Source organism: Marmota monax, unplaced genomic scaffold (genome assembly GCF_021218885.2).
Source record: "Marmota monax isolate L192 unplaced genomic scaffold, Marmota_monax_Labrador192_F-V1.1 WCK01_AAM20220418_F8-fsc00036, whole genome shotgun sequence".
Classification (NCBI taxonomy): Eukaryota; Metazoa; Chordata; class Mammalia; order Rodentia; family Sciuridae; genus Marmota; species Marmota monax.
In genome coordinates, this window is record NW_026694491.1 from 5,189,420 (window position 1) to 5,216,922 (window position 27,503).

The window sequence follows — 27,503 nt, forward strand, 5'->3', positions numbered from 1 at the left end:
CTCAAGAGCCGCTGGGATTATAGGCATGTGACACCCTGCCTGGCTTGTGGGCCTTCTACTTTGTGGGATTATGTTTTCTTCCAGACTGGTTTCTTCATAGATAGTTCATACTTTATCTTCCTTTCTCTCCATTTCACTTTTTTTTTTTTTTTGCTCTACCACATTTTCATGGTCACTATCTAATTTCTTTTCATCTTACTCTTGTTTTGTGGGGAAAGCTCTAATCAGAGCTTTAGGTAATTGCCAAACAGTGTGGATGAAGTCTCTTTGCCTCTCCCCACACACTTAGGATAAGTTTATTGTCCCCTCTCTACATTTTAAGTTTTATTCATTACATCAGGTGTTAGGAGAATCTGTGATCATATATTACTCTGCTATATTTATCTTGAAATCTTAGGATGAGTTAAAAAAATGTAAATCATATCCTGCCACATCTTTCTTAGAATTATTCAGTGTTTTTTATAGCTTTTAGAAAAAATGTCTAAACTGCTTACCTTACGCTCAAGAGCCTTCATTATTTGGCCCCCTCCCTCTCCAGCCTCAGGTGTCCCATCACTCTTTGCCATATTTGCTAATTTATTGCAGGAATCTTTTTGCTGAGCCTAGATCTGACCTCAGAATCCTTCTCAACAGAGGGTTTCAGGTGCCTAGTGGCCCTCTAGACTATGGTTAAATCCCACTCATCTTTTAAAACTTAGTTCTAGCATTCTCTGGGATGTATTCTCAGATGCCCATCCCTTTCCTGCATTATGTCATATATTTCAGACATCATCTTTCTGTGCTTTTCTGTAATGGCATTTATGATACCTAACTGTAATTGTCTTTTATAATAGATGCAATGGGTTTTGGAGCCAGACTACTTGGGTTCAGAACTCTTCTCTGCCAATTGTTATCTGTATGAACTTGGATGACATTGTATAAGCTTTATGTGATTTTTTTTTCCTTATGAGAATTATATAGGCTAATGCATGTAAAGTTTTCATTGAGCATATGCTCAATCAATATTACTTATTGTTTATTAAAAAAGGCCACAAACCACCTAGAGCGCCTACTTTACAACCCAGGAGCTGTCCATGGTGCTAAACAGTGCTTCCATTGGGACAATTTTGCCACTGTTTGTCATGCATTCAGCCCCATTTGGGGTAAATACATGACTATGTCTTTCCAGCTTTGGCAGTGGCTATAGAAAATGTTTCTTCCTTCATATTGCCACAACCATCACCCTGGTTCTGGCCTTAATATTTCATCAGCAAGATTTTCTGTGACTGAGGTTGGCTTCCTAGCTTATCTCCCTACCTCTGGACCATTTGATCTACTGTGCCCACATTGTCATTCTTCAAATCTTTCTCCTTATCATATTATATCCCTAACTATTAGCTAACAAGAGAATTTCAACAGTGAGAACAACTCAAATGGCAACATGAACAGTTATTAAGTAATAATATATCAATGATATGTGGTTTGATTTTGTTTTGGTTCTAGAGGTTGAATTCAAAGATGCTTTACCACCGAGCCACATCCCCAGTCCCTTTTATTATTTTGAGACAGGGTTTATTTCAAATTTGTTTCGCCAATTTGTTTAGGGCCTCACTAAATTGCTGAGACTGGCCTTTAGCTCTCAGTTCTCCTGCTTCAACCTCCTGAGTTGCTGAGATTACAAGTGTGTGCCACCACACCTGGCAAGATGTGTATAGTAAACAGCCAAGAATGGTAATTATTAAGGCTTTGAAAAAACATGGAAAGCCACATATTGAGGGAAATGGCAGCCTACAATATAGTTTGAACATATTTATTAAATGTGTTTGGAGCATACCTCTTTTGTGATAGGCTCTGGAGATGTGAGAATTATGATAGTTCCTTCTTTAAAGGAGCTCATAGTCCAGCAGAAGAGATGGCCACACAAACAGATTGCAAAAAGACATGTGTGTAGACAAAGACTAGGAAACAGTATGGAAATAAGTATGTGAACATTGTTGGGATAGAATGTAGGTGAGTTTTGTCTTTTAAAAATATCCATTAAGGGGCAAACCATGGCACAGACCTTCAGAGGAGAGAGCAGAACCACAATTCTCTGACAAATGCCACATCAGCTGTAGGTAAGCTCTTTCTACTCCACCCTGCTTCTTCAATCCCCTCCCACAAAAAAGGACTGATGGAGTGCCCAGCCCCTGAATTGTGGTTCAGGGAAGTCAAACAGGCCCCTTGACAAGGGCAAGAGGAAAAGAAATGGCATAGCAGTCATATGGATTTTCTACACCAAAATAAGTGACCATAATATCTTTGAGAACTGTGATATATCACTAAAAATGTAGGGAATGTGTACAATGGTCCTCTGCTGAGCATCTCCAGCCCCTCATTAATGGGCTTACCTTACTAATCATGTGTCTCAGGAGCACCTCAGAGCTGTCTTCTGCTGTAACCACCTCCACATTGTTGCTCATTTCTTTATGAAAAATATTCTTCACTCATCTAGTTCTAACCTTGTAAGTCTTTTCAAGCTAAGGATTCATCTTCTTTAAGGACCCCTTCTTAGCTCATTCTATTTTAGAATAATTCCTGAAAGTCAGTTTTACTGGATATAAAATTCTTGGCTCATATTTCCATTGCTTTGAAGAAATTTCAGAGTGAGAAGAGTCTGTGATATATCATCATTCATCTGTCATTGGTTAATCTCTTGGGCTCTGGAGTCAGACAGATTTGGGTTAGATCCATGCAACCTTTGGCAAGTTATTTAAGATTGATGCATCTTAGTTGCTAAATCTTTCATACATCCTTTATAGAGGAAATACTAACAGCTATCTTGTAGGGTTTTGGAAGATGAAACAGATACATGTAAAATGGCTTGTCGTAGTGCCTAGAACATAAAAGTGCTCAATACATGTAGCTGTGATAAACATTCCTTGAAATTATTCTTGATCTGTTTCAGGGAAACATAAATTGATTCAACCATTAATGTATTTCCATCTCCCACCATAGTTGGTATTAATAGATCCCTTCTGAATGATTCTAATTTAAATGGCAGAGATAAACAATATTTCATTACTAATGCATTTCTAAATGGAGGATAACAAACTGGTAAGAAATTATGCTAATTGGTTATATTTCTTATCAACAAACAGCTGAACAACTTATTCATTTTTCTTTTACTGTTTATGTGAGATTATAAACTGGTTCCATTTGCTCAACTTTATTTCAAATGTCTATCTACATTTATAACTAATGAAATAAATTAGGTTGACTTGCTGATAATAGTACACATCCACATCCTATAGCATCAAAGATGGCGACCTATGAATCTAATCTGAAGATCAATAGCTTGAAGATCACTGTTTGCAACAAGTGGAGATACTATTACACAACTAAAAAAGGAACAAACACACCATGTTCTTAAAAATTAGGGGGTTTCAAGGAAACAACATATCTGAATTTAAAAGGCTAATAGGGGTATGATAGCACGAAACAGAGAAAACTATCATTAAAACATGGGAGATTCTTAAAACATATGAAACAAAGGCCCCTCCCCGTGCCTGTTCCCCAAAGGAAAATCTGATTCAATCTAGTTTTACTTTTAAATTAGTTTTTCATGTTAGTAATGGCATTGGAAACATGAGAATTTCCCTAGATGGACAGTGTGAATGTATTCCAATAGCAACTGATGTGTTGTCTGACATTTATTTGGTATAGTTGAATAATTGTTTTTGTTTCTGAAGAAAGTTTAAAAATTATTTAGGCTAATGTTTGAAGATTACACTAACAATTGCTCAATTGAAAGTGATCCCCCACCCCCCAAAAAAACCCAGGGGTCTTACTGTGTCTTTAATCTAATTGATAGTAATTTCTAATTGATAGAAATTACTATCAATTAGATTAGGTGCTGCATTTACAAATCAAAGAATGTTAGTTAAGGAGGAGAAGGGCAGTGTTGTAGAAAATAGCATAAACTGGGGTTAAAACAAGGGGCTTTTGGAAGACATTATATAAACCAATGAAGTAACAAGCATTTTTTTCTCCAAGTTGACTTTCCACAGAGCTAAGCACAAAATACACTGTAAATCTTGAACTTAAACTTCTGGACAGGCCCTTAATGCATCTATTTAGTCCAAGTTTTCATTTTACAGATGAGGAAACTCAGTCCCAGAGATGGGAAATGACTGTTCTGATCTACAAAGGCTTGTGTTTTTACCTCCAGTAATATCTCTCTACGGCTGTACTTTGATAAGAAACAGCATTGTAGGGGAGCAAAGCATAGCATTAGGTGAGTGGGCTGCCTGAGTTGAAACCTAGGCTGTGCCAATAACAAGCTGTGCAACCTTGGACAAATTACCTATCATCTCCGAGCCTCAGTATCTTCCTCTGAAAAAAACATAAAATCATAATAGATATACTTCATACGTTGTGTGGGTTGCAAGTGATAACACAAGTAAAGCACACAACTCAAAAGTAAATACACTTAGGGCTGGGGTTGTGGCTCAGCAGTAGAGTGTTCACTTAGCACTCACAAGGCACTGGGTTTGATTCTTAGCACCATATAAAAATAAAATAAAGGTTATTGTGTCCACCTACAACTAAAAAAAATTTAAAAAAGTAAATACACTTAGAAATGTTGTTATTATTCTCCCACAGGCAAAACACCAAATAAAAATCCTAAGATTCATATCAAGGGAGGAATAAACCCACTGTAGGCAGATCATAAAAGAAAGTAAAAAGGGATATAGCAGGCTTTATTAATTTTCTTTCTTTATCGCCCTCCCCCATATCAGTCGCTCCTCCCCTTATCTGTGCTATTAGACACCAAAAAGAAATCCAGACAAGAAGTTTTTATTCATTAGACCATAGGTACTCATTTCGTGTAATACTATGGTCTCTGTAGTGCTGCTGACTCTTTATCAATGTTGGAAAATCATAACGGTATTTCTTTGACAGTGGTGATAAATGCTGATCAGCCAGAATAATTGGCAGCCAGGTAATGCAAAAGCTGAGGCTTTCATTAGAAGTGTTTACCAAGCCTTCGCTCGGTGTTTAACAAGCCCACTGCTGTCTGCCTGCTAATCTGTCACAGCCGGCTTTGAAAGGCAAGCGTCCTTATATTCATTACAAAGGATCTTTTGGCAAACAAGGATGGATGTTTATATTTATTTGTATATTTTCCTACACAGAATCCAGACTGCCTTGAATTCTGCGCCCTTTGCGTTACTTTGTTCAGCACTCAAAGCAGAGAAGGGGCAGGTTTCTTCCCGAAGACTCTCACTCACCATCCTGCCCTTTTTCTTGTGGATTTGGATCCTAGACTCTCCTAGCTCAAAAATGTGTAGCGTTTACATGACCAGCAAGAGTATATCCCCCAACTCCAGCATCTTCTTTCCTCCAAAAGCATTAGCATTTGGGGATGAACTTTCCACGTGGTTAGAGGAGTTGGATGGGGGTGGGGAGGCGTTTGTGATGAGAAATCTTCCGCACGCAGGATTTGCCAGACAGACCTGTGGGTTTTGCAGGAATGGAGGTGCGGGCCCCTTTTCTGCTGAGAGCTTTTGCTTAAAGGGAACAACTTGTCTGTTTCGTGTGATTCTTTCCTCCTGCCCTGGGTCAATTCGGGATTAACTCTCACCCCAACCTATCCCCCAAAACCTTACGAATGCTCAGGACTTCCAAAACACAATCGCAGAATCTTCAGAGTAGGGACGGGCATTGATGGGCGGGCCACTTTCTCCTCCAGCGGGGGAAAGTTCTCTGGAGGTGCTGAGAAGTCCCACCTTGGCTCTGAGCCGGTGCCTCTCGCTCCTCAAACTTGGCTCCCCACAGCTGGGCCCAACGTTCAGCTCTAAACTTTTTAGGGCTCAGCGGTGCGGGCCTCGGGGAACCCAGGTGCAGCGGAAACTCGAGGGAGAGGAAAGAAGGGCTGGGCCCCCGGAGAAGGGAGCGCAGGGTCCCGGCCCCGCGCCGCCGCCGCAGCCCCTGCGCGCCCCCGCCCGCCCCGCCCCTGCCCGCTCGGCGGCCGCGGCGCACGCGTGTGCGCGCGGAGGAGCGCGGAGCTCCGGACCGGCCGCCCGCCGCCGCCGCCCGCCTGTTCCTCTCGTCCGCGTCGCCGCCGCGCCCGACCCGGACGTCCCGGCACCATGCGGAGGGTGAGTGCGCCGTAGCAGACACGCGCGAGGGGCAGGTGGCGAGCGGTCGGCCCGTTGGAGCGCGTCCCTCCCCGCCCGCCGGCGGGAGAGCTCGCAGGGAAGCCGGCGGGAAGGGCTGAGGGCGAGGCGGGGTCGCGCGGGGCCCCACGCCGGCGGGAAGCGGGCACCCCAGGGACGGCGTGGGAGAGAGGTGGCCCCCGGGGGGGCCTCCCGCCTCGGTCGCGCCCGTGCCTTGGCCATCGAGGCCGGGGTTAGTGCGCCCATGCCGCGCCTCCGGCTTCTAGGAGCCCTTTCCTCGGTTCTTCTCACGCACCTCTGTCTGTTTAGAGCCTGCGTGCTGCTGCTCCGCACCCCGCTTTTTCCTGGGAAACCTCGGAAACTTTGCGGGCGTCTCTTGGCCTCCCTTGGCGCCTACCCAGAGGGGGCGGGTGGGAAGGGTAAGCCCAAGAAGGTCAGGAGGACCGGCCGGGGGCGGGGACGGTGGGTGTAGACTGGGGGGTCCTCGCGGGTCGCCTCCAGGAATGTCCTCCTGAGACTCTTTGGGCGCAGCGAGCGGCTAACTCGAGCGGAGTTCCCGAGGGGGGCCCGGCACGTGGCTGGGGGATGGCCCTGGGGTGCAGCCGCCACTTCCCTGCAGCAGGTGTGAGGGGCCCTGCGCTCGCCCTCACTTGCAGCCGGAGTTCTCAGTGGGAAAACGAAAATAAAAGGTTCAGCTGCGGGGTTTAGTCCACCTTAAGGACAGCCTGGGAGCACGCAGGGCCTAGTGCAGCTGCATCTTACCTCTCTGGGCCAGCTAATTTACATAAGGTGTTAGTGCCTTCGGAGGTTACCAGTCCTGTTGGATTTTAACTTTGGGGTGGACACTTAATCAGATGCAAGATATTGGCACTTATAGTGTGGAAGGGGCATGAAAGAAACTTAAGGAAGGCTACTCAGCACTCTCTTGAAGGACTGAGGGCCAACTCTGATGAGTTTAGATGCTAACCTAGGGGTGGGTGGGTGTTTCCTGAAGATGCAAGACTGAGAAGCAATGGGAAAAACGGAGTAAGACTGTTTCCCAGACAGAGCCCATTCATTTATTTTATTTGGAGTTTGGGCTTTGCATGTGTAAGGTTTGCATTTGCTTATTATTTTGGTCACCTGAAGCAGTCCTTCCAACCATTTCTGCCTCGAAGTTGCTGGGTTGCTTCAAAAGGAACTCAGGTCTTTTTGTTGGTGCATGGAATTAAATCTTTGTGTGTGTGTGTGTGTGTGTGTGTGTGTGAGAGAGAGAGAGAGAGAGAGAGAGAGATACAGAGACACAGAGACACAGAGACATTGATAGATATTTGGAGGGTGTAGAGAGCAAGTAGGAATTGATCCCAATTTCCTCTGGAAAGGCTGTTGAGCTGATATGGAAATTTACCTGACTTACCTTTGGAATGAGTCCAAATCTTCTCAGGTGTTTCTGGGGTGAACAGGATTCCAGCCAGGTTGCCCAGCTATTTGGCATGCCTGACATTGGTGGAACAGTGGAAATGGAAACTGGCCTTGATGGGATTATTTGTTTGAACTCCAAATTCAGGGGTCAGTAATGTCCTTTTACTCCATTGCCACCAATGTAATTAAGGAAGGAGGCAGAGATGGGATCTGTAGGCCTAAATTGTGCGTGTTAGAGGGAGCATCAACATCTGGAGATAGAGGGCATTGACCAGAGTGTCTTAATCTATGATTTGCATAGTACCTGCCTTGAGATGGATGCTTTCACAAATGTGCATTCCTGGACCATACTTTTTGCCTTTTGAATAGGAATCTCTGGGACTGTAGCTCAGTAATCTGCATTTAATTTAATTTAATTTATTTATTTAATTCTTTATATCTTTATTTTTATGTGGTGCTGAGGATCGAACCCAGGGCCTCGCATGTGCTAGGCGAGCACTCTACTGCTGAGCCACAACCTAGCCCTATAATCTGCATTTTAAATCACCACTCACCACAGGACATATATCAAGTACCTACTACAGACAGACAGTGTTTTAAGCTCTAAGTTTGCACGGTGGGGAGCATGACAACCAAGAGCCTTGTTCTCTTGGAGACTGCATTCTAGAAGAGAAATTAGATAATTAAGGTGTACACAAAAACAAATAATCTTCGTGTTGAGTGCTGCTAAGAAAATGAAGCAAGATGATAATGCAATGGAGAGTGAGTTAGGGAGGGAAGTCTTTTAGTTGTGTGGCCAGGGAAGACATTTTTGAGGAGTTGGCATTTTAACTGTGGGCTCCTTGGTGAAATGAAGTCAGCTTTGTGCAGGTTTGGGAAAGAGTGTTCTAGATGTAAAGGCTCTGAGGCAGGAGCAGGTGAGTCTGTGTGAGAAGCAGAATGAGGACACCAGGGCTGGAGCACAATAAAATGTGTAGGAGTGGAGGTTGGAGAGAGGTGGAGGGCCATGTTAGCCATGGTAAGAAATCTGGATTTCAGCTAAGTGTATAGGGATGTAATTTAGAGAATTTTAAGCGGAAGAATGGAGTGGTGTGATCTTTTTTTTTTTTTTTTTTTTAAATGTTCCTGTGGCTGTTGTGTGTAGAATGGATTATGGAATGGGATGGGGGTGGAGAAGGGAAACCATCTTTGTGTGCAGGGGTTATGGAGAGATGTAGAGAGTCCTCTGAACTTGTTGATGGGAGAGGAAAGAGAGATGGGAATCCTAAGGTTGTTAATTGTTGGTGTGTGTGTGTGTGTTAGAGAAAGAAAAAGAGAAGAAAGTGGCTGGACCTCAGCTCTAAATGATAATAAAAGTAGCTTTCAGTGTACATTTATTGCATATCTTGTTCTTTGGTACATACATTAATAAGAGTCCTGTGAAATGGCAACTGGTATCACACTTTACAGTGAGATAGTAAGCTCAGAAAGGTTGAGTGTGTTGCTCTAGGCCACTCAGCTGAATGTTGGAGCTAATTTTTTTTTTTTTTGGGGGGGGATACTGGGGATTGAATATAGGGTCACTAAGCCACATCCCCAGCCCTATTTTGTATTTTATTTAGAGATAGGGTGTCACTGAGTTGTTGAGCACCTCCATTTTGATGAACTCACAATCCTCCTGTTTCAGCCTCCCAAGCCTGTGGGATTGTAGGCGTGTGCCACCATAGCTAGAATTTGTACCCAGCTTTGCCTGACTCCAAAGCTCTGGTTCTTGACATTATGTTCCACTGCTTACAAACTTTTTTCCCTGCCACAGACCATTCCTGGTTCTGGAGAAGCAGATAATTTAACAGTTTGGTTAATCATGTGGCAATCTTTCACCTGTGGTAGATCAGTATAACTATAGAAAGAGAGCAGATTTGCTATTAGAATGAAGGATAGAAAATACCCAGTGATTGGGTTTCTCTGATAGTGGTGCTATGGTTTGTGTCCCCCACCCCATGCTCATATGTTGAATTTCTGACCTACAAGAGGCCCTCAAGAGGTGGGACCTTTGGGAGGTGATTAGTTCATGAGGGCAGAACCCTGAGGCTTAGTGCTCTTATAAAAGATGCCCCATGGAGCTTCCTCCATCTACCCAGGTGATGTCATAGGGAGAAGGCACTTATGAACCAGACAGCAGGCCCTTAGCAGGCATTGAATCTGCCAGGGCCTCCATCCTGGACTTCCCAGCTACCACACTGTTAGAAATGCACTTCTATTGTTTATAAGCTACCCAGTCTGTGGTATGTTGTTGTAGCAACCCGAATGTTCTAAGAAGCTGACAGTGCTTTGACCCTTATGTCATGAACACTGCAAGCTAATGGTTTATTCCTTATTTTTTGAATACAAAATTAGCTCTCTCCTATGCAGAGCCAGGAATTCAAGAGCATTGGTTGCTTTAAAAAAAACTTGTGTTAACTGGGCATGGTGGTGCACGCCTGTAATTCTGGCTGCTCAGAAAGCTGAGGCAGGAGGATGAGGATGGCAAATTCAAGGCCACTCTGGGCACCCTAGTGAGATCCTGTCTCAAAGAAAAAAGGACTGTGAGTATGTATAGCTCAGTGTCAGAGCCCCTGAATTTGATCTCCAGTACTACACCCCTCCCACAAACGCACCAAACAAAGCCTTATTTTTGTTAAGAGTTAGAAATCAGATGTGGAAAAATATAATAGTAGCTACTATTTAGTGAATGCTTTCTTTGTGCCATCATCTACTACTTTCTCCCTTCATTTTCATAACCTTTTGAGTAAAAAATTAATAGAGATATATTACACAACTTAAGATTTCAAAGATATTAAAAGGTTTACAGTGAAAATTGTGTCTCTTATTCTGTTGCAGTGGTTTCCTTCCCCAGTGTAATTGATGTTCAGTCCATTTCTTGTGTCCTTCCAAAAATTTTATATGTATGTATGTTCTGTATATGCAATTATGTTTATACTTTTTTCCCTTTTTTTATGCACATGGTAGCATATAACTACACTCTTCTGAACCTTGCAACAAAAGAATTTATAGGTCTACTTGCTTTTTTCATAGTTGCATATGGGATACTTTTTGTATGGATATGTAATACTAAAATTGCTTGTTTCTGATGTCTTGTTATTAATAATACTACAGTAAATAAACTTATACATATCTGATGTTGCATGTGTGTGAGTATGTCTATATGATTAAATTACGGTGGAATTTCTGAGTCAAGTGGTGGAATTTCTGAGTCAAGTGATATGAAAACTTTTTAAAAAGCAGTATCATGTAGGGATTAAGAGCACTAATTGCCCAGGGTTCAGTCTTGGCTCTGCTGTTTACAACCTGTGCAAGTAGTTTAGCCCCTCTTTGTCTCAGTTGCGTTTTTGCAAAATGGTAGTTAACATAATTACTACCTAATAGGAGTATATCAGTTTGTATTTCATAACAAATCACCCCAAAACTTAGTTGCTTAAAACAGTAACTACTTTACTTAATTCACAACTGTGAGTTGGCTTGGTAGTCTGAGCTCACCCAGGGGTCTCTGCTGGATTCTTTTATGTTTCTGTGGTCAGCTGGTAGCTGGATGGTATAGGATAGCCTCTCTCAAGTCTGATGATTACAGAGGAGTTGGTCTTTGAGGATCTAATTTGGGATAGCACGTGCTTTCTCATGCTCTTTGGACTTTCTCAGGCTTCTTCACATGGTGGTCTCAGGGTTCTGTACAGCAGCATAAGAGGTCAAAGCATGAACACATTTCAAGACTTTGCTGAGTTGCATTTGCTGTTATCCCAAACCAAGTCAGAGGCCAAGCTTAGAGTCTGTGGGAGGGGAGGGACTCTCCAAGAACAAGGATACATTGAAAGGAGGCGGGAGTCATCCTGCTTATTTTTACAAACAATCTACTATAAGAATGGAACAAGTTAATATTTGTCAAGTGCCTAGTGTAGTGCCTGGCATGTTTTATTTTTATTTTTAATTTTTGTTTTGTTTTGTTTTGTTTTTGGTTGTAGATGAACACAATACCTTTATTTACTTATTTTATATGGTGCTGAGGATTGAACCTAGTGCCTCATGCATGCAAGGCAAGCACTCAACCATTGAGCCACAACCCCAGCCTGCCTGGCATGTTTTAAGTGCTAGGTAAGTTTGCTGAATTGAAGGAGATGGGGAGAGAGATTGCCAAAATGCCTCTAAAGAGATTGAACTAATTTCTGCTTCTACCAGTATGAAGTGCCTGTCTCCCTGTTCCTCTTGGGAAGGTATCAAAGTGGTTTATCTAGGGAGAGGCAAATGTTCCTATTCCCATTTTACAGATGAAGAAAGCTCTCAGGAAGGTCATGTCTCTTTTCTGGTGTGACAGAGCCAAGCTAGGCTTTGAATCCTTTGTCAGTTTGACTCCAGAGCACCTCTGCACGTCTTGTTACCCTAGGCAGCCTTCTATTTCATGTCTGGCATTTCTGTTTCACATTTGAATCCGTCCGACTGGGTTGAGAAGGATCTGTCAGTCTGTTGAAGTCTGTAGCAGTGATTTTTATTTTAACCTGGCCTACTGGATTCAAAGTAAAGTGACCACAAAGACAGCAGGCTCTTTGATGACTGCGAAGAGATGATGAAGGGAAACCTGTCATTTTACCTCTTTAAAATTGTGAAAATAGGTGAGTCTGCCCTTATTTTGTTTATACTTTCTTCCTTACATCCTTTTGGTTCACTTTCTCCCTTATACTTTGGGAATTCCATTTCCCAAAGGGGCAGTTTCAAAGATGGAAGACAGGGTTTCTTAGTGGTTTCAGACTTGATCTCTGGAGGAAGTCCTGCCTGGGTTGAATTCGTCGCTGCTCTTGACTAGCTGTGATTGGACTGCTTGACCTGAGGTCAAGCATTTTTTGAGGTCCTGGTGATGATCTTAGAAAGTGCTCAGTTATTATTGCATAGCAGATTACTTTGCTTCTGTTTTCTCTGTTATGTTTCACATCCCTTCTTCTCCAGACCCATTCCTACCAGCCTAGTATGTCTAATTATAAGAAAAGGTAATGTTTCTGAGCTCTAGGTGCCCTGTCTTACATGTAATTAATCATTTCATTCTCACAATAAACCCATGAAATGGGTGCTTTTTTATTCCCATTTTCAAATGAGGAAGCTTGTCACTGAATGCTAAGTAATTGACCCAACATATGACAGCTAAGAATTGATGTAGCAGAGGTTGTAAAACCAGGCTTCTGGCATCAGAGTCTGTGCTCTTAATGTTTAGGCTAAAAAGAAAAGAAAAAAAAAAGGGATGGAAGGAGGGTATGTAAAATTGATAGCTTCTCCTCTGGGTAAACGGTTGATGAACTTACATGTGTCCTCCATCCTTGGCAGCGGCTGAGTATACCCAGCTGTGATTTAGACTGAAAATCCCAGCACACAGAAAATATAAACTTCCAATCCTTTTGCCAAGAGCCTTTTCACTTCAATCATTGTAATCCTAACAAGATTTCAGGCATTATGCCTCCCTTGTAACTGAGGTGAGACACTGTTGAAAAATACATGGGGCTTTTTTTTTTTTTTTCTTTTTTAAAGGTTCGCAGTCAAGCTGGCTAGTTCTAAGTCTTGCCACCCTTGGCAGAGACACTGTTTGCCAGAGCTGTAGAAGAATAAAATGTGGACACTGCAGAAAACGTATAACACTCTGCATTTAGAATTGTGCATATCTCCAGTTGAAGGAACTCTAAGACTGCTATATACGCATTATTGGCATGTAGAATAAAGGTAATAGGGCAAGACTCATCAAACATCAAACATTTAAAATGACCCTCCTCCTGGGCTGGGGATGTGGCTCAAGCAGTAGTGTGCTCGCCTGGCATGCATGCGGCCCAGGTTCGATCCTCAGCACCACGTACAAAGATGTTGTGTCCGCCGAAAACTAAAAAAAAAAATAAATATTAAAATTAAAAAAAAAATAAAATTACCCTCCTGTTATGTTCCAGGAATCCATTGTGGGTGAGTTCTGCATGGCCCTTATCCCGTGGAGTTTGCCGTCTCTCCCAAAGATAGGTAAATAGTACTGTGAATTGTGGTTCATACTACTGCAAAGGAAGAATAAAGTACTAGTAAAGTACTAGTAAATAAAGTACTAAAGTTCCTTATGGTGGGACTTCTTTGCCTCGTCAGGGTAGTTCATAAGCCTTATAGAATGAGGCAATGGTTGAGACTTGAAGGCTGAAAGGACAGCCAGAGAAAAGGGAGGAAGACAGTATTACAGGTAGAGCCAACAGCATATGCAAAAGGGAAGGGAACAGTAGCACATTTAAGGAAGTCAGGTACATTTGGAGTGGCTGGAAACATGGGTCAAGGACAAAGATGCAAGGGCAAGAGTTGAGGTTGGAATGTCTGGAAAGGCAGAGTGAGGCTATCCAGGTCAGGAATGGCCATGTGAGTTGTGCTATGAAGTGTCATGGGGCAGTGAAAGAATATTTCAGCAGAGTTTTGAAAATCAGATATTTGTTTCCAGAGTGTTCTTTGGCTACTAGATATAGAATGGATTGGAGGGGCAAGACTGGAGGTGGAAGACCAGTTAGGAGGTGTTACAGTCACCAGAGGCCTAACAAGGGAGATGGTTAGGAGAATGCAGAAGTGTGTTCTATTCAAGAGGTGCTTTGGCAGTAGAATCAAAAGTACTTAGTGTCTGATAGGATGTGGAGGGAAAGGGAGGAGAGTGGTGAAGATCAGCTGACTCTCAGGTTTCTAGCTGAAGGAGACTGAGTGTGTGGTGGTGACATGAACTGAGACCTAAAACACTGGAAGAAAAATCAAGTGATGGCATTGGACAGGTTGCTTCTGTTTTATATACTTTGAGTTAAAGATTCCTCAAGTCCTTTGGGTAGCCAGATGGTTTTTGAGGTCTGCAGCTTAGAAGTTGTATTTAAATTTATAAACTTACATCTGGGCATGATGACACATGTCTGTAATCCCAGTGATTTGGGAGACTGAGGCAGGAAGATTGTAAGTTTGAGGCCAGCCTCAAAAATTTAGCTAGACCCTCAGCAACTGAGTGAGACTCTGTCTAAAAATAAAAGGTTCTGGAGATGTAGCTCAGTAGTAAGGTACCCCTGGATTTAATCCTGTCAAAAAATTATAAACTTAAGAGTTACTGGCATATAGGTGATAACAGTTGAAGCCATTGGGGTTATAGAAAGCCACCTAGAGAACTTATAAGCAGTGATTTAAACAACCTGTTATACAGCAGAATCTTTTGGGAGCTTATTAAAATGAGATTCCCAGGCAATATTTTCTGAGGTGCTGATTCAGAAGACATATAACCCAAAACTGGAACCTGCAATATCTAGTAGACTTGACAACACGCACAATCTACAACTCTGCTATTTCACCTCTGTGTGTAGTCCTAGAAAATCTCTAGCACTTAGAGGCATACACTTTAAAAAAGGGAATATTTAGATTATAAAAAGAGTAAAGAGGCTGGGATTGTGACTCAGTAGAGTCCTGTGTTTGATCCCCAGCACTGCCAAAAAAGAAAAAAAAAATTGATAGCCATGTTCTGTGTACCCTACACAACTTAAAAGTAAAAAAAAATGAGAAAAAAAAACAAGACCCCCCCCCAAAACGGAATAAACTGATGTGTATTTATAAAATGTAATATACTCAGCTATAAAAAGGAACAGACTACTCACTATATGTGCATGTATGTGGATGGATCTCAATCCAGATACAAAAGATGCACACTGTGTGATTCCATTAATGACAAGTTCTAGAGTGGGGAATACCAAGTTATGTTTAACATCAAAATCCAAACAGTGGTTTCTGGGGAAGGATTGATGAGCAAGGGGCATGAGGAAACTTTCTAGGGTGATAAAAAATGTTTTGACTTCTTGTAACTGGTTTATATGCATTTATATGTTGGTCAAGACTCTAACTGTGGGCCAGGCCTGGTGGTGCATGCTTGTAATCCCAACCACTTGGGAGGCTGAGGCAGGAGGATCGTGAGTTCAGAGCCAGCCTCAGTGGCTGAGTGCCCCTGAGTTCTATCTCCAGTGCTCAAAAACAAACAAACAAAAAAACAAACAGAAACAAAACCTCTCTAACTGTACACTTAAGATATGTGCATACCACTGTCATTAATAAAATACTCCAATAAACAGAACTTTAATAGAGAAGGAACTCTGAGTACCCTCTTCCAGAGGTAGTCACTATTCTGAATTTAACACATTTGTGCATTTAAATACTTTCACTACATATACTACACATATGTATCTTTCACTACATATTATCATTCACTATATTTTTATTATGCATATTATTCGTCTTTAAATGATATATATACTGGTGTTTTGCATGTCTATATGTCATAACATATATGTACATATACGTATGTTGTGACTCAAGTATGTATGTATTCTTTTGAAACTTGATTTCTTACTCAGCATTATATATACGTTTGTCCACTTGATACCAGTAGCTAATCACACATTTTTAGAGTTAAATATATTTGTGTAATGGAATACCTGGTAAGTTATTCTTTCTCTTTTTGCCACATATTTAGATGGTTTTAAGTAGTGTTGCTATGTTTCTTTTTTTTTAACCTACTTGTATGTCAGTGGTAAGGCATTTTGGGATAGAGTGGCTGGTGATAGGATAAGCACACTGTCAGTGCTGTTAGATGTTGCTGTATTTTTCTCCAAGAAATTACTACTGGGTACTATTAGATTTTAAACTTTTTTACAAATCTTATGGATATGACATCTCACTATGCTTTTGTGATTCTACTAGTATGGGCTGGACATATTTAATGGATTCATTTTTGAGTTTTCTCTTCTGTTCATAAATTTTTGACCATTTCTCTTTGGGGTTATCATTCTCTCACTGAGTGGCAATACATTCATGTATTTGACGATATCAATTTATTCTTTTTGAGAGAGAGAGAGAGAGAATTTTTAATGTTTATGTTTTAGTTTTCGGCGGAGGTTTCATAGGGAATCATCCCATTCCCACAGACTAAAGATAATCACCTGTTTTTTAATAAGAGTCAAAGTTTCAGCTTTAATATTTTACTATTTTGAACTAATACTCTTAGAAATAAATTTAGGGGTTCAGGTTTCTTTCTGTATCAATAACCAGTTATTCTAGTAACACTTGATTATTCATCCCTCTCTACTAATGTGCAATGCCACCCTTGTCATATATTAAATTTTTATATATGGAAAGTGTGTGTATGTGGGCTGAGGTTGTGGCTTATTGGTAGAGCGCTTGCCTAGCATGTGCAGGGCCCTGGGTTTGATCCTCAGCACCACATAAAAATAAACAAACAAAATTAAGTTAAAAAAAAAAAAGAAGAAAGTGTGTGTGTGTGTGTGTGTGTGTGTTTGTGTATGTGTGTATGTATGTGTATTTTGGTATTGGGGATTGAACCTGTGGTCCTTTACCACTGAACTGTATCCCCAGTCCTTTTTACTTAATTTTTAAAAATTTTTTGTATATATTGTTTGTTTAGCAAGACTGGGCCTTGCTAAGTTGCTAAGAGTCTTGCTAAGTTGCTGAGGCTGGTCTTGAACTTTAGATCTTCCTGTGTCAGCCTCCCGAATCTCTGTCATTACAGTTCTGCACCACTGCACGTGGCTCTGTGCTCTTTATTCAGTTCTTAGTTGTAACTAAGTCCTAAATTAGATCAGCAGAACCACTCTTACCTTTCTTGAGCATGTTTAAATATTTTGTTCATTGAAGTATCTAGCATCTAAAGCAGTAGTAGGAACTCAGTAAATGTCTATTGATCTATTGAAGGGATTCCATCTGAGACCAGCTAAATAAGTAGTCTAACAGTCCCCTGACATGCTGCATGGTATTTTACTTTGGGGTGAAGGAGAGTGTTAAGAATAACTGTCTTTTGCTTCTATTTTTCATTGCTCTGTTACTTCTTGTCCCTACTCATTTATACTAGGATCTTGAATTAATCCTCAGTTAAACCCAACAACTGCTGCACAGTGTGGATACAAGCCTGCAAGCCCATGCAGGATTCTGTTACAATTGTAGATAGTTCTGTGAGGTCTTTTGAAGGCTGGCCAAAATCTGGGCCCTTAAGCCTGGGAGATAGGGCAGAGGATCATCTAAAATTAGGTTTACTTGTTTTCCATGCTTTTGAACATCTTTATTTCATAGATTATATTACTTTAAAATAGACTTCTTAGGCGCTGTGGCTGTAATCCCAGCGACTCAGGAGGCTTGAGGCAGGATGATTGCAGGTTTGAGGCTAGCCTCAGCAACTGAGCTAGGTTCTGTCTCAAAAAATAAGGACTGGGTGTAGCTCAATGGAAGAGCTCCCTTGACTTCAGCCCCTAGTAACTCTATACCCTCCCACCCCCACCAAAGGCTTTCTTTCTGTAGCATAGTTCTTGGCATGTTTGGTAATAGAGAACCGCCATTTGCTTAATGCTTGCATTGTGCAAGATGTTGTGCTAATACAGATCACATATTTTGCATGTAGGCATATATGCTTAATTGGCTCTTCAAAACTATCCCCTTTTGGAGCTAGCAGTCTTTATTCATTCATTCATCTAACATTTTTTAAAAATATTTTATTTGTTTAGTTGTAATTGGACAGAATACCCTTTTTTCATATTTATTTTTTAGGTGTAGTTGCTAGATGAGTGCTCTGCTGCTGAGCCACAACCCAGCCCACAATACCTTTTTATTTCTTTATTTATATTTATGTGGTGCTGAAGATCCAACCTAGGGTCTCGTTTGTGCCAGCGAGCACACTACTGCTGAGCCCCAGCCCCCATTCACCTAACATTTTTGAGCCCTTGGGCTGAGTTGGGGACTAGAATTACCAAAATGTGCAGCCCTTGAGCTCCAGGAACTCACACTTCAATGAGGAGCAGACATTTAAACAAATAGTTACCATGGGGTGTGATGGGTACACTGTCAAAAATGTATCCAAAGTGCAGGTCATGTGAAAGGTGATGAAGTTTGTAGGGCAAGGGAGAGGACTTGTGGTGTTGGGGATTTGGGAAGGTGAGAGTTGAAGCAGGACAGGACTCCTCAGTACATCCATGCATTCACATTGCTCTTGCCAAGCCTGCTTTATCTACCTCAGCCTTCTGTTCTTTTCTTCTCAAGTAGCATGTCTTCCTGATTGTTACAGTTGTGCTCCTCATTCTATAGGCTTTCCTCTCTTTTTATTCACTGATGGTTTCTTATCTATGACTTCTTCCTAAAAGAATTTTTAAAATTAAAAATTTAGACACTTTTATTGAAGAATGATTTAGGTATTATAACATTGAGCCATTTAAAGTGTATAATTCAGTGATTTCTTTTTAAGTAAATTTATCTACTGAGTCAAAACCAAATTTGAGGTAGTGGCATTAATCCCAACTTTTGGGTAGAGACTGGGGCTCAGGGAAATGAAGTGTGATGTCCCCTCACATGAGCCAGTATTAGGTGGTGTACTGGCTCACTGAAGTGTATTCAAGTCTTCCTTGGGGAAGCAAGCTCACAGAGTTCTTTGGTATAAGGGATCCTTTATTACCTTGGACTCTAAGGACTAGTTATGTCATGAAACGAGAAAGTGTCATTCACAGAGGGTTTAGGTAAAAACACTGAGAAAGAGGGCTGGAATTTGTGGAGTTTGAAATGTGAGTAAAATACTATGAGAGTTGAACCATATGTGGGATAAAACTGCAAATTAGAATTTGTGCAATGTTAATAATAAACCACCCAGTCACTTTTATTCTAAACCATTATACAGCTTATTTGGCTTCCCAGGATACTTACAAACATAAATTTCCTGATGGAGAGGGTCTCATTTCCACCCCTAAGCAAGCTGTGACATGGAATAGTCCAACAGGCAGTTCAAAAGAGCTAGTCTCCCTCTCTTTTCCATCCAAATTACAGGGTTTGAAATATTCTGACAATTGAATTAGCTGACTGGTGCAACAATAGCAAATGTTTCATAATTTGTGTTGCCTTCAGAGATGGCAGAAATTAGGCTGCTGGTAATGGACTACAACTGTCTGGACTCCGACGAGCTACCCTCCTGCCATTATATTTTGAATTATGCTTTCTATGCTGCATATCTGATTTTTGAATATTGATTCTGGGAAAATGGCAACAGTGCTTGAGGTATCTGTTGATAGAGTAGAGCTACCCGTTTCTCAGTAAAAGGAGGCTCTACACAGCCATGCAGAGGGCCCTGCTGGATTAGTATGCTTGGCTGCCTCTCTTTAGGCATCCATTATTGTAATAATGGAATTGAACGTGCAGAAGCCCTTTTTGCCCCTGCTCTGGGCTAGGAAACCACAGGAATAATCTCAGTTGTTGGGACACTCAGGCAGGGATAATGACTTTAAAGGTCAGTATCAAAGACAGTGTATTTAAGATGATTCTGAGTTCAGTATTTTATTTCATATTTAGCAAATGAAGGCTAGATCAGAATCAGTTTTCAAGACGTGGCCTAATAGTCTTCCACCTCTTTGCCCTAAAGCAGAGGTTGATAAACTTCTTTGAAGGGGCAGATAGTAAATATTTTGGCTTCAAGGGTTATATGGTCTCTTGTTGCATCAACTTAACTCTGCTTTATCATGTGAAAGCAGCCATAGGCAGCACAAAAAATGAACAGTTGTGGCTGTGTTCCAATAAAACTTTATTTATGGACACTGAACTTGAATTTCTAATAATATTCACATGTAATAACCTATTATTATTCTGATTTTCCCAATCATTTGGAAATGAAAAAAAATTCTTGTGGGCCTGACTAAAACAGGTCATGGGCTGTGATTACTCTCTGAACCATAATTTGTTGCCCTATACGCTGAAGCACTAGTGGTCCACTGTGTTCTTGGTGTATCTGCACTTTGTTTTCTGGTAGGCAAGCCATATTTTTCTGCCATAGCCTATCCTTATATTCAGTGGGTCATGCACAGCTACCTGGATAGAAACCAGAAACCCATTGCAAACCAAAAAAAAAACAACCTCAGTCCCCTGCCTGCCTCATTTGCTGCCTCCTCACACACACAACCCTACGCTCCTGCTTGATGCTTGTGGCACCTTTTCCTATTCTTTGGATCTTATTAGGGTACATTAAGTAGAAATTTAGACTTATTCATTAAAATAAAGCAATTAATATTCACAACATTACAGAAATTAGTAGTGAGGGCAGTAACATTGTTTCCTTTATAGAAGTGGATTTGATAAGATACATTCCTTTTCTTTTTTCAGATAATTTCTCAGATTATAAAATTAGAGTGCTACAAGCTGTGTACTTTGTCTCAAATTTATTATGGTTCTATTTGAATGGACTTTTTTGGTGCTTATGTAGTGAAAAGTGGCTTATTAGGATACAAAGGGTCTTTTTTAAAAATATTTTTTAGTTGTTGATGGACGTTTATTTTATTTATTTGTGTGTGGTGCTGAGAATCGAACCCAGTGTCTCACGCATGCTTGGAAAGCACATAACCCCTGAGCCACAACCCCAGTCCCATACATAGGGTCTTTTTGAACTATGGACACAGGCAGGAATTGTTCAAGCACACTACATTTAATAGTTGATTTGGTTGTATGAATTGTCTGTGAGATGAGGCCCAAGGTCAGGTTAGAGTTCACCTGTGTTCAGAAATTTGATATTTTGTTAATGGTGTAGTAGAAACAGCATTGAGCTATGACATGTGAACTGAGGTCTGATGCATACAGGCTTGTGACTTATTTTTCTTGTCTGTGAAATGGGGATGATTGATAAGCACTTGACTTGTCAGGATAAAGTGAAATAGCTTATGTGAAAGCTATTTTGTAAACCATGAAGAGGTTGTATTAGTCAGGGTTCTTTGGAGGAGTGGAATCAACAGGAAGTATCATTATAGAAAGGGGATTTATTAGATTGGCTTCAATGACCAGAAGCTGGATAGTCCACATGGTTGTCTGCAGGCTGGAGAGCTGGAGGAATCTAGTAGCTGTGCAGTCCAAGAGTCTGAAGCCTCAGAATAAGAGGGAACAACGGTGCTACCCTGGACTGAAGGCTTTTGGAAACCCCTGGAGAATCACTGGCAGAGTCCACTTTGGAAGAGTGAAGGAGCCAGAGTGTGATATCCTCAGGTGATTGCAGCAGCAATCAAGAACCCATTCAAGAAGAATCGAGCTTGCATTTGCTGCTGCTTCCTTTTTCTTCCCAAGTGCTGCCCATGCTTAGGGAGGGTCTCCACTTTAGTTTGGTATCCCACATGCCAATCATTCCTAGATGACACACCCAGAAGACTCTTAATCTGCAACATCTCTTAATCTAATCAAATTGACCATTCAGATTAACCATTACAGAGGTGAAAGCCGTTACTGCTATTTGCTAAGGCTTAGTGTAGTCTCCTTTTCATGTTTCACATGGGTATCATGAGATTCCCAAGCTGACCCTAGATTTATAGCATTAGAATTTCTGTGACAGGACCTAGATTTCTGTGTTTGTAACAAATTTCCCAGGCTGGAAAGCTCTGATATATTTCCCAATCCTTGATGATGGGGTTAAGTAACCCAGTACTTCCTTCTAATTCTATCTTGGCCTTCCCTTTAAAATAGTAAGGGACATGGAAGAGAGAGGGTCAGGAAGAACAAGAATTATCCTCACCTTATCGTCTTATGGATGTCTACATGAAATAGTGAGAGCTGGTATTTCAGGGCTAAGTACCCAGAGTTATAAACCCAGCTTTTTCTTCTCCTCTTTCAGTTCTCCCTCTGCAACACTGAAATTTATGGCATTTTTTTTACCTTCTTCTCATTGAAGCATGTTTATGAAAGAAAGTCTGAGATTCTGTATATCATGGATCTGCAACAGATTTACAATATCCTTGCCAGTTTTGCTACACAAGGCTCATAATTGAAAATGCCTTTTTGAGTTGTTTTTGGAAATAGCACTATTGTAATGTTGGCACATAAGTGATCATAAACAAAAAAATCTCAGTAGTATGAAAAGATAAACTGGTTCTGAATTTCTCACATTTTCTTCATTGCCACTCATTTACATGTGAGTAGTTGTAGGTTTCAAATGAGGGAAAGCATCCACCTTCATGTTGGCAGCGCAGGTTGTTTTTGGCAGTAAAATTCGGCAGTATGTATAGACACACAAATGCTCCCATATACTACTGTGTAGCTTCCCGGTGTTGAGAACTATAACAAAGTGTCTCTGCTTGCAGAATTCTTAGGAGTAGAGAGAGCATTGTCCTATATAGATAGTCTTGAGTATTTCTCAGGTACTTTGTTAGAACTGCAGAAGTTCTAAGAACTTATCTCAGAAGAACTTACCTCAGAAGTTCACAGGCTGGTAAGAAAATGTTAAGGAAATAAATCACTGTAGAAAAGTTAGATTTATTAGTTTATTTTAATTAAGTTGTATTTCAAACTTATACTCATTATAAAATAGAGAATTTTTTTCCATGGGAAAGATGAGGTCAATGTGTCTTCTTTGTGTTGCTATTTTTAGTATTTTAATGGCAACATGTTTAAAATATTTTTTTTATAGTTGTGTATGGACAGAATGCCTTTATTTTATTTGTTTATTTTTTATGTGGTGCTGAGCATTGAACCCTCTGCCTCACATATCCTAGACAAGCCCTGTGCCACTGAGCTATAGCCCCAGTCCTTGGCAACATGCTTTTGAAAGTAAGTAAATGATTAAATATTTAAGAGAATAAAGGGGGAGTATCTTTTATACTCAGCAATGTCAGGTGTGTTCACACCTTTGCTCCACCCATTTTTCTTTTTTTCCATTGTAGGTGGACACAAATATCCTTTATTTACTTATTTTTATGTAGTGCTGAGGATCGAATCCAGTGCCTCACACATGCTAGGCAAGCGCTCAGCCCCTGAGTCACAACCCCAGCCCCCCTGCTCCATCCATTTTGAACTTCATCCATTCTGGAAGATGACTTTGGGATGATGAGTCCATACTGCCTCCAGATCTCCAGTGATAAATTCCTAGCAGAGTGCTGAATACTCAGTGTATGAGAAGTGGAACTTACTCTTGCTCTTACACCTGATCCTGTATTTGGGTTCCTTGCTTTGGGCGTCATATTGCCATTCTCATGGATGCAGAGGTGTCGAGCTTATGTTGTCATCTTTGCCTCTTCTTCTCTTGTCAGGAGCACCAGCAGCCAGATGCTGTGTCTTGATCATCTTTCCCTTCCACTTTCCTACTTTTAGATCTTTGGTTCCCAAAGGGACTCCATGCAAATATTCTTGGGGATTTGTGTGTGTGCTCTGTCATAAGTTTTGAAAAAAGAATTTTTCTTTTTCTGTCCAGGGTAATTAACAAAATTAACAGGCATATGTTTGGGATTATCAGGATTTGTAACTGGTATGGGTTCTGCCCCAGATTTTAGCATCCACATTTGTGCTTTGCTTGTATGTTGGCTTTGAGTTAGGTGAGTACACCTCTGGGCTCTCATAGTGCCATGCTTTGCTCTAGAACTTTTTGTGCATGTAGTTATACTTGTGTGACTTTCTCAGTGGATGATGAGAGCTTGGAAGATAGGGACCATGTCTGTCTTATATTTGTGTTCCCAAAACTTAGCATTCTGCTTGACATATAATAGTACTTGTGGTTGTAGTCATTGTATGTACAGGTTGAGCATCCCTAATCTGAAAGTCTGAAATCTGATATGATCCAAAATCCAAAAAATTTTGAGGGCCAGTATGAGACCACAAGTGGAAAATTCCCCAGTGTGAAACTTTGTTTCATGCACAGAATTGTTTAAAATTGTATAAAACTGGGCTGGGGATGTGGCTCAAGAGGTAGCGTGCTCGCCTGGCATGTGTGCGGCCTGGGTTCGATCCCCAGCACCACATACAAACAAAGATGTTGTGTCCGCCGAAAACTAAAAAAAAATTAAATAAATATTAACATTCTTTAAAAAAATTGTGTAAAACTACTTTTGGACTCTGTGTATAAGATGTATATGAAACACAATTTAGTGTTTAGACTTGCATTCCATTCCTGAGATATTATATGTATGCAAATATTCCAAAATCCAAAAAAAAAAAAAAAATCTGGAATCCAAAACACTTCTGGTCCCAAGCATTTTGGATAAGGACTATTCAACCTGCATCATGTTTTGGAGTTTGCTTTTTATTCCCAGTACACGTTCCCATGAATGGATATAGTTATTTTAATGCTCGTGTAATATTTAGACATGTTGATAGATGACATTTGGCTTCATCATTCCTTGTTTTTGATATTTGGATTAATTTCATTTATTGGCTATTTTGACTAGTGTAGTTAAAAATATCTTTGAGCAAAATTATTTTTTCATCTAGATTGTTTTTTGGGGAATTCCTTAATGAAATTCCTAGGTTAAGTAGTTTTATCCCTCTTGTAATATGATCGTAAGTCTTTTTTTTTTTTAAATGAAGAGGCCACACCTAGTGGTAATGTATGAGCTCTTTTTAGATAATGTTTCTTTCATTTTCAGTTAAATTCTCTTTGATTTAAAATCAAGGTAGCAAGGAAAAAAAAATGACAAGCCAGGTGTGGTGGCACATGTCTGTAATCTCAGTGACTCAGGAGGTTGAGGCAGGAGAACTGCAAGTTCAAGACCAGCCTCAGGCACTGTCGCTGTATGGCTGTGGCTGTCCATTGCTTACCTGGTCTTTGAGTCTCCAGCAGCATACGCAGTACCTCTTACTTCAGCCAAGTTAATGCTCTCAGCCTGCAGATCTAATCCCTCACTACTCAGAACAGCAGAGGCTTCAGTCTCCTGCAAGACAAAGACCAGTCACATAGTTGGGGAATACAGAGCCCTTCAGGACGTGGCATCTGTTTCCCTTTCTAGCCTTGTCTTTGGCTGCTGCCCAGATGCACTCTCTGCTCACCCTGAAGGCACTGTTTTCAGTTGGAATGTACATGCTGTTCCCTCCATCAGATGTGAGCCTCGCCTTTGCCTTCTGGCATCCCCTCACTCATACTTGGAGACTGCTCAGTCTCCAGGGCTGTCCTCCTTCTACCCCTCTTACCTGCCTTACCCCATTCTAAGCATTTTCTCCATCTTCACGAAAGTCGTTGCTACCTATATTAAAAACTCTGTGTGACTTTTTTTTTCATGTTCTCATTTAGCTGGTGAGCCCATTAAGGCCAGGAATTTCATCAGTCATTTTTCTTATTTACCTTTTAATACAGTGACTAACATATAGTTCACCCCCAATAAACATTTTCTGAGTGAATGGAATTATTATTTTGGTTTACTCATCTCTGATTAGACTACTTATAGGTATGTCTACTTCTTTGTAAATTGAGAATCCATTTTTGGTGCATATTGTAATTCTCCCCCTGCTCTCCATTTCCCCAGTTGTTTATTAACTACACTGTAAACCCTGGACTGTAAGTTCTGAGGAAATGTCTAGTTCACCACCATATTCTCAGTGCTTAGTACTAATACCTGGTACCCAGTGAGCACTTAATAACTATTTGTTAAATGAGTTAATAGGTGAATAAATGAAACATTGAGAAAAGGTGCTAACCATGTACCATATCACAGGCTTTGACAGTTGGGAATTTTCTGCATGCATGCATACATATATGTTCTGTGTTATTCACCGTTCTATGATGTGTCTCTTTAACTCACTGCTTTTCCTGATAACTTATGTGTCTTCTGCCTCTGTCATTTCATGACTCTGAGGACCAATTTGAGTCATGCCATTCTCTGCTCTTTAAATGGAAGTCTCAACCACAAACTAGGAAGCTAACGCCTGCTGTAGTGAGCAAGATAGTCCCCCCTCTTCCACAATAAGGAGCCAGAGTCCCTGGGGCTGACCTCCTCCTTTATCAGTAACATCAAATTTAAATCAATATCCTGTTCTGGAGAATAAATAACTGAGTTTGCATGACTGAGCTGATTTATAGAGATGTGATGCTATCCAGAACCTGCTGCCAAAACCTGAAGAAGTTGTTTTGAGGGAAGCTTAAAGTATTGGCAAAGAGATCAGCTCCCTTTGCCTGTGCTCAGTATACTTGTGTTTCATTTCTTGGTGTCTTGGTGAGAATTTGGATACTTTTGTTCATAACCTGTTACAAGGAATAAAAAAAAATTCCATTTATGAATTAGTTTTTCTCCTGGATTAGTATTTCTGTTAAAAAGCTTTATAAAGAATTGAGAAGCTGGGGCTGGGGCTGTAGCTCAGTGGTACAGCACTTGACTAGCACATGTGAGGCACTGGGTTTGATCTTCAGCACCACATTAAAATACATAAGTAAAATAGAGTTATTATGTCCATCTACAGCTAAAAAAGTTAAAAGAAATTAGAAGCTAATTAATGGAGGGGCAGGAGTTGTATTGTGTTGTAAGAGGACAAGAATTATCTTCAGTTGTGTGGGAGATGGGACGACTTAAAAACAACCACCACCACCTGGATTGGCAGCAAGAGTCCTGCTTGGTTCATTTAAAAAGGTGTCACAAATTCTTAGGCTCAAGATTTCTATGAGAGGCCTGCTGTGTGAGAGCTAAAATCGTAATTGAAATTAGAATGATTGAGCCAATCCTTGTGTGTTGAAGTTGTCGTCATTGCTCACCACTCTCAGTGCATCCTTTTCCTGATGCAGGAAGGACCGCAGCAAGCTTCGTAGTCCAGAGCATCATTCAACCTGTGTTTCAGGGCTAGCTGGAAACAACAGTGCCAGCTCAGTGGTTGCGTGTCTGAGTGGAGAGGCTGAGGAGCTGGGCCACAGTGTTGTGCCCATGGAGTAGGTGGTACAAAATGAGGCTGGCCTCTGTCAGGACATGGGTGAGCATCCCAGGGGCTCAAGAAAACAACCTGACATACAGGAGAAAGCTGAAAGAGCACCAGGCAAGGGCAGAGGAGGGCCGTGGCTTGGGTCCGGTGTAGTTGTGGTGTGTCTTTAGCTCCCTACTCAAGGTCATTCCTTGGCTCTGAAATTCAGGGGAAGCTGATTAATTCTCAAATGCATGTAGAGACTCATGCATGTACTTTCCCTCTTCCTCTCTGCCATGGGCAGCATAATGG

At 41.0% G+C, this 27,503-nt stretch overlaps 1 protein-coding gene across 2 annotated transcripts in view; it reads left to right on the forward strand.

Moving 5' to 3' along the window:
* Positions 1 to 6,033: 6,033 nt before the first annotated feature.
* The window catches only part of Tmcc3 (transmembrane and coiled-coil domain family 3), a 262,003-nt gene continuing 240,533 nt past the window's right edge, over positions 6,034 to 27,503 (forward strand). Inside the window, exon 1 of one of the 2 annotated variants that reach the window (XM_046419288.2) lies at positions 6,034 to 6,122. In XM_046419288.2, coding sequence (XP_046275244.1) covers positions 6,114 to 6,122 — 9 coding nt within the window. In that variant the 5' untranslated portion in view covers positions 6,034 to 6,113. The remainder of the gene's footprint in view (positions 6,123 to 27,503) is intronic. The other variant, XM_046419286.2, reaches the window with a different exon arrangement.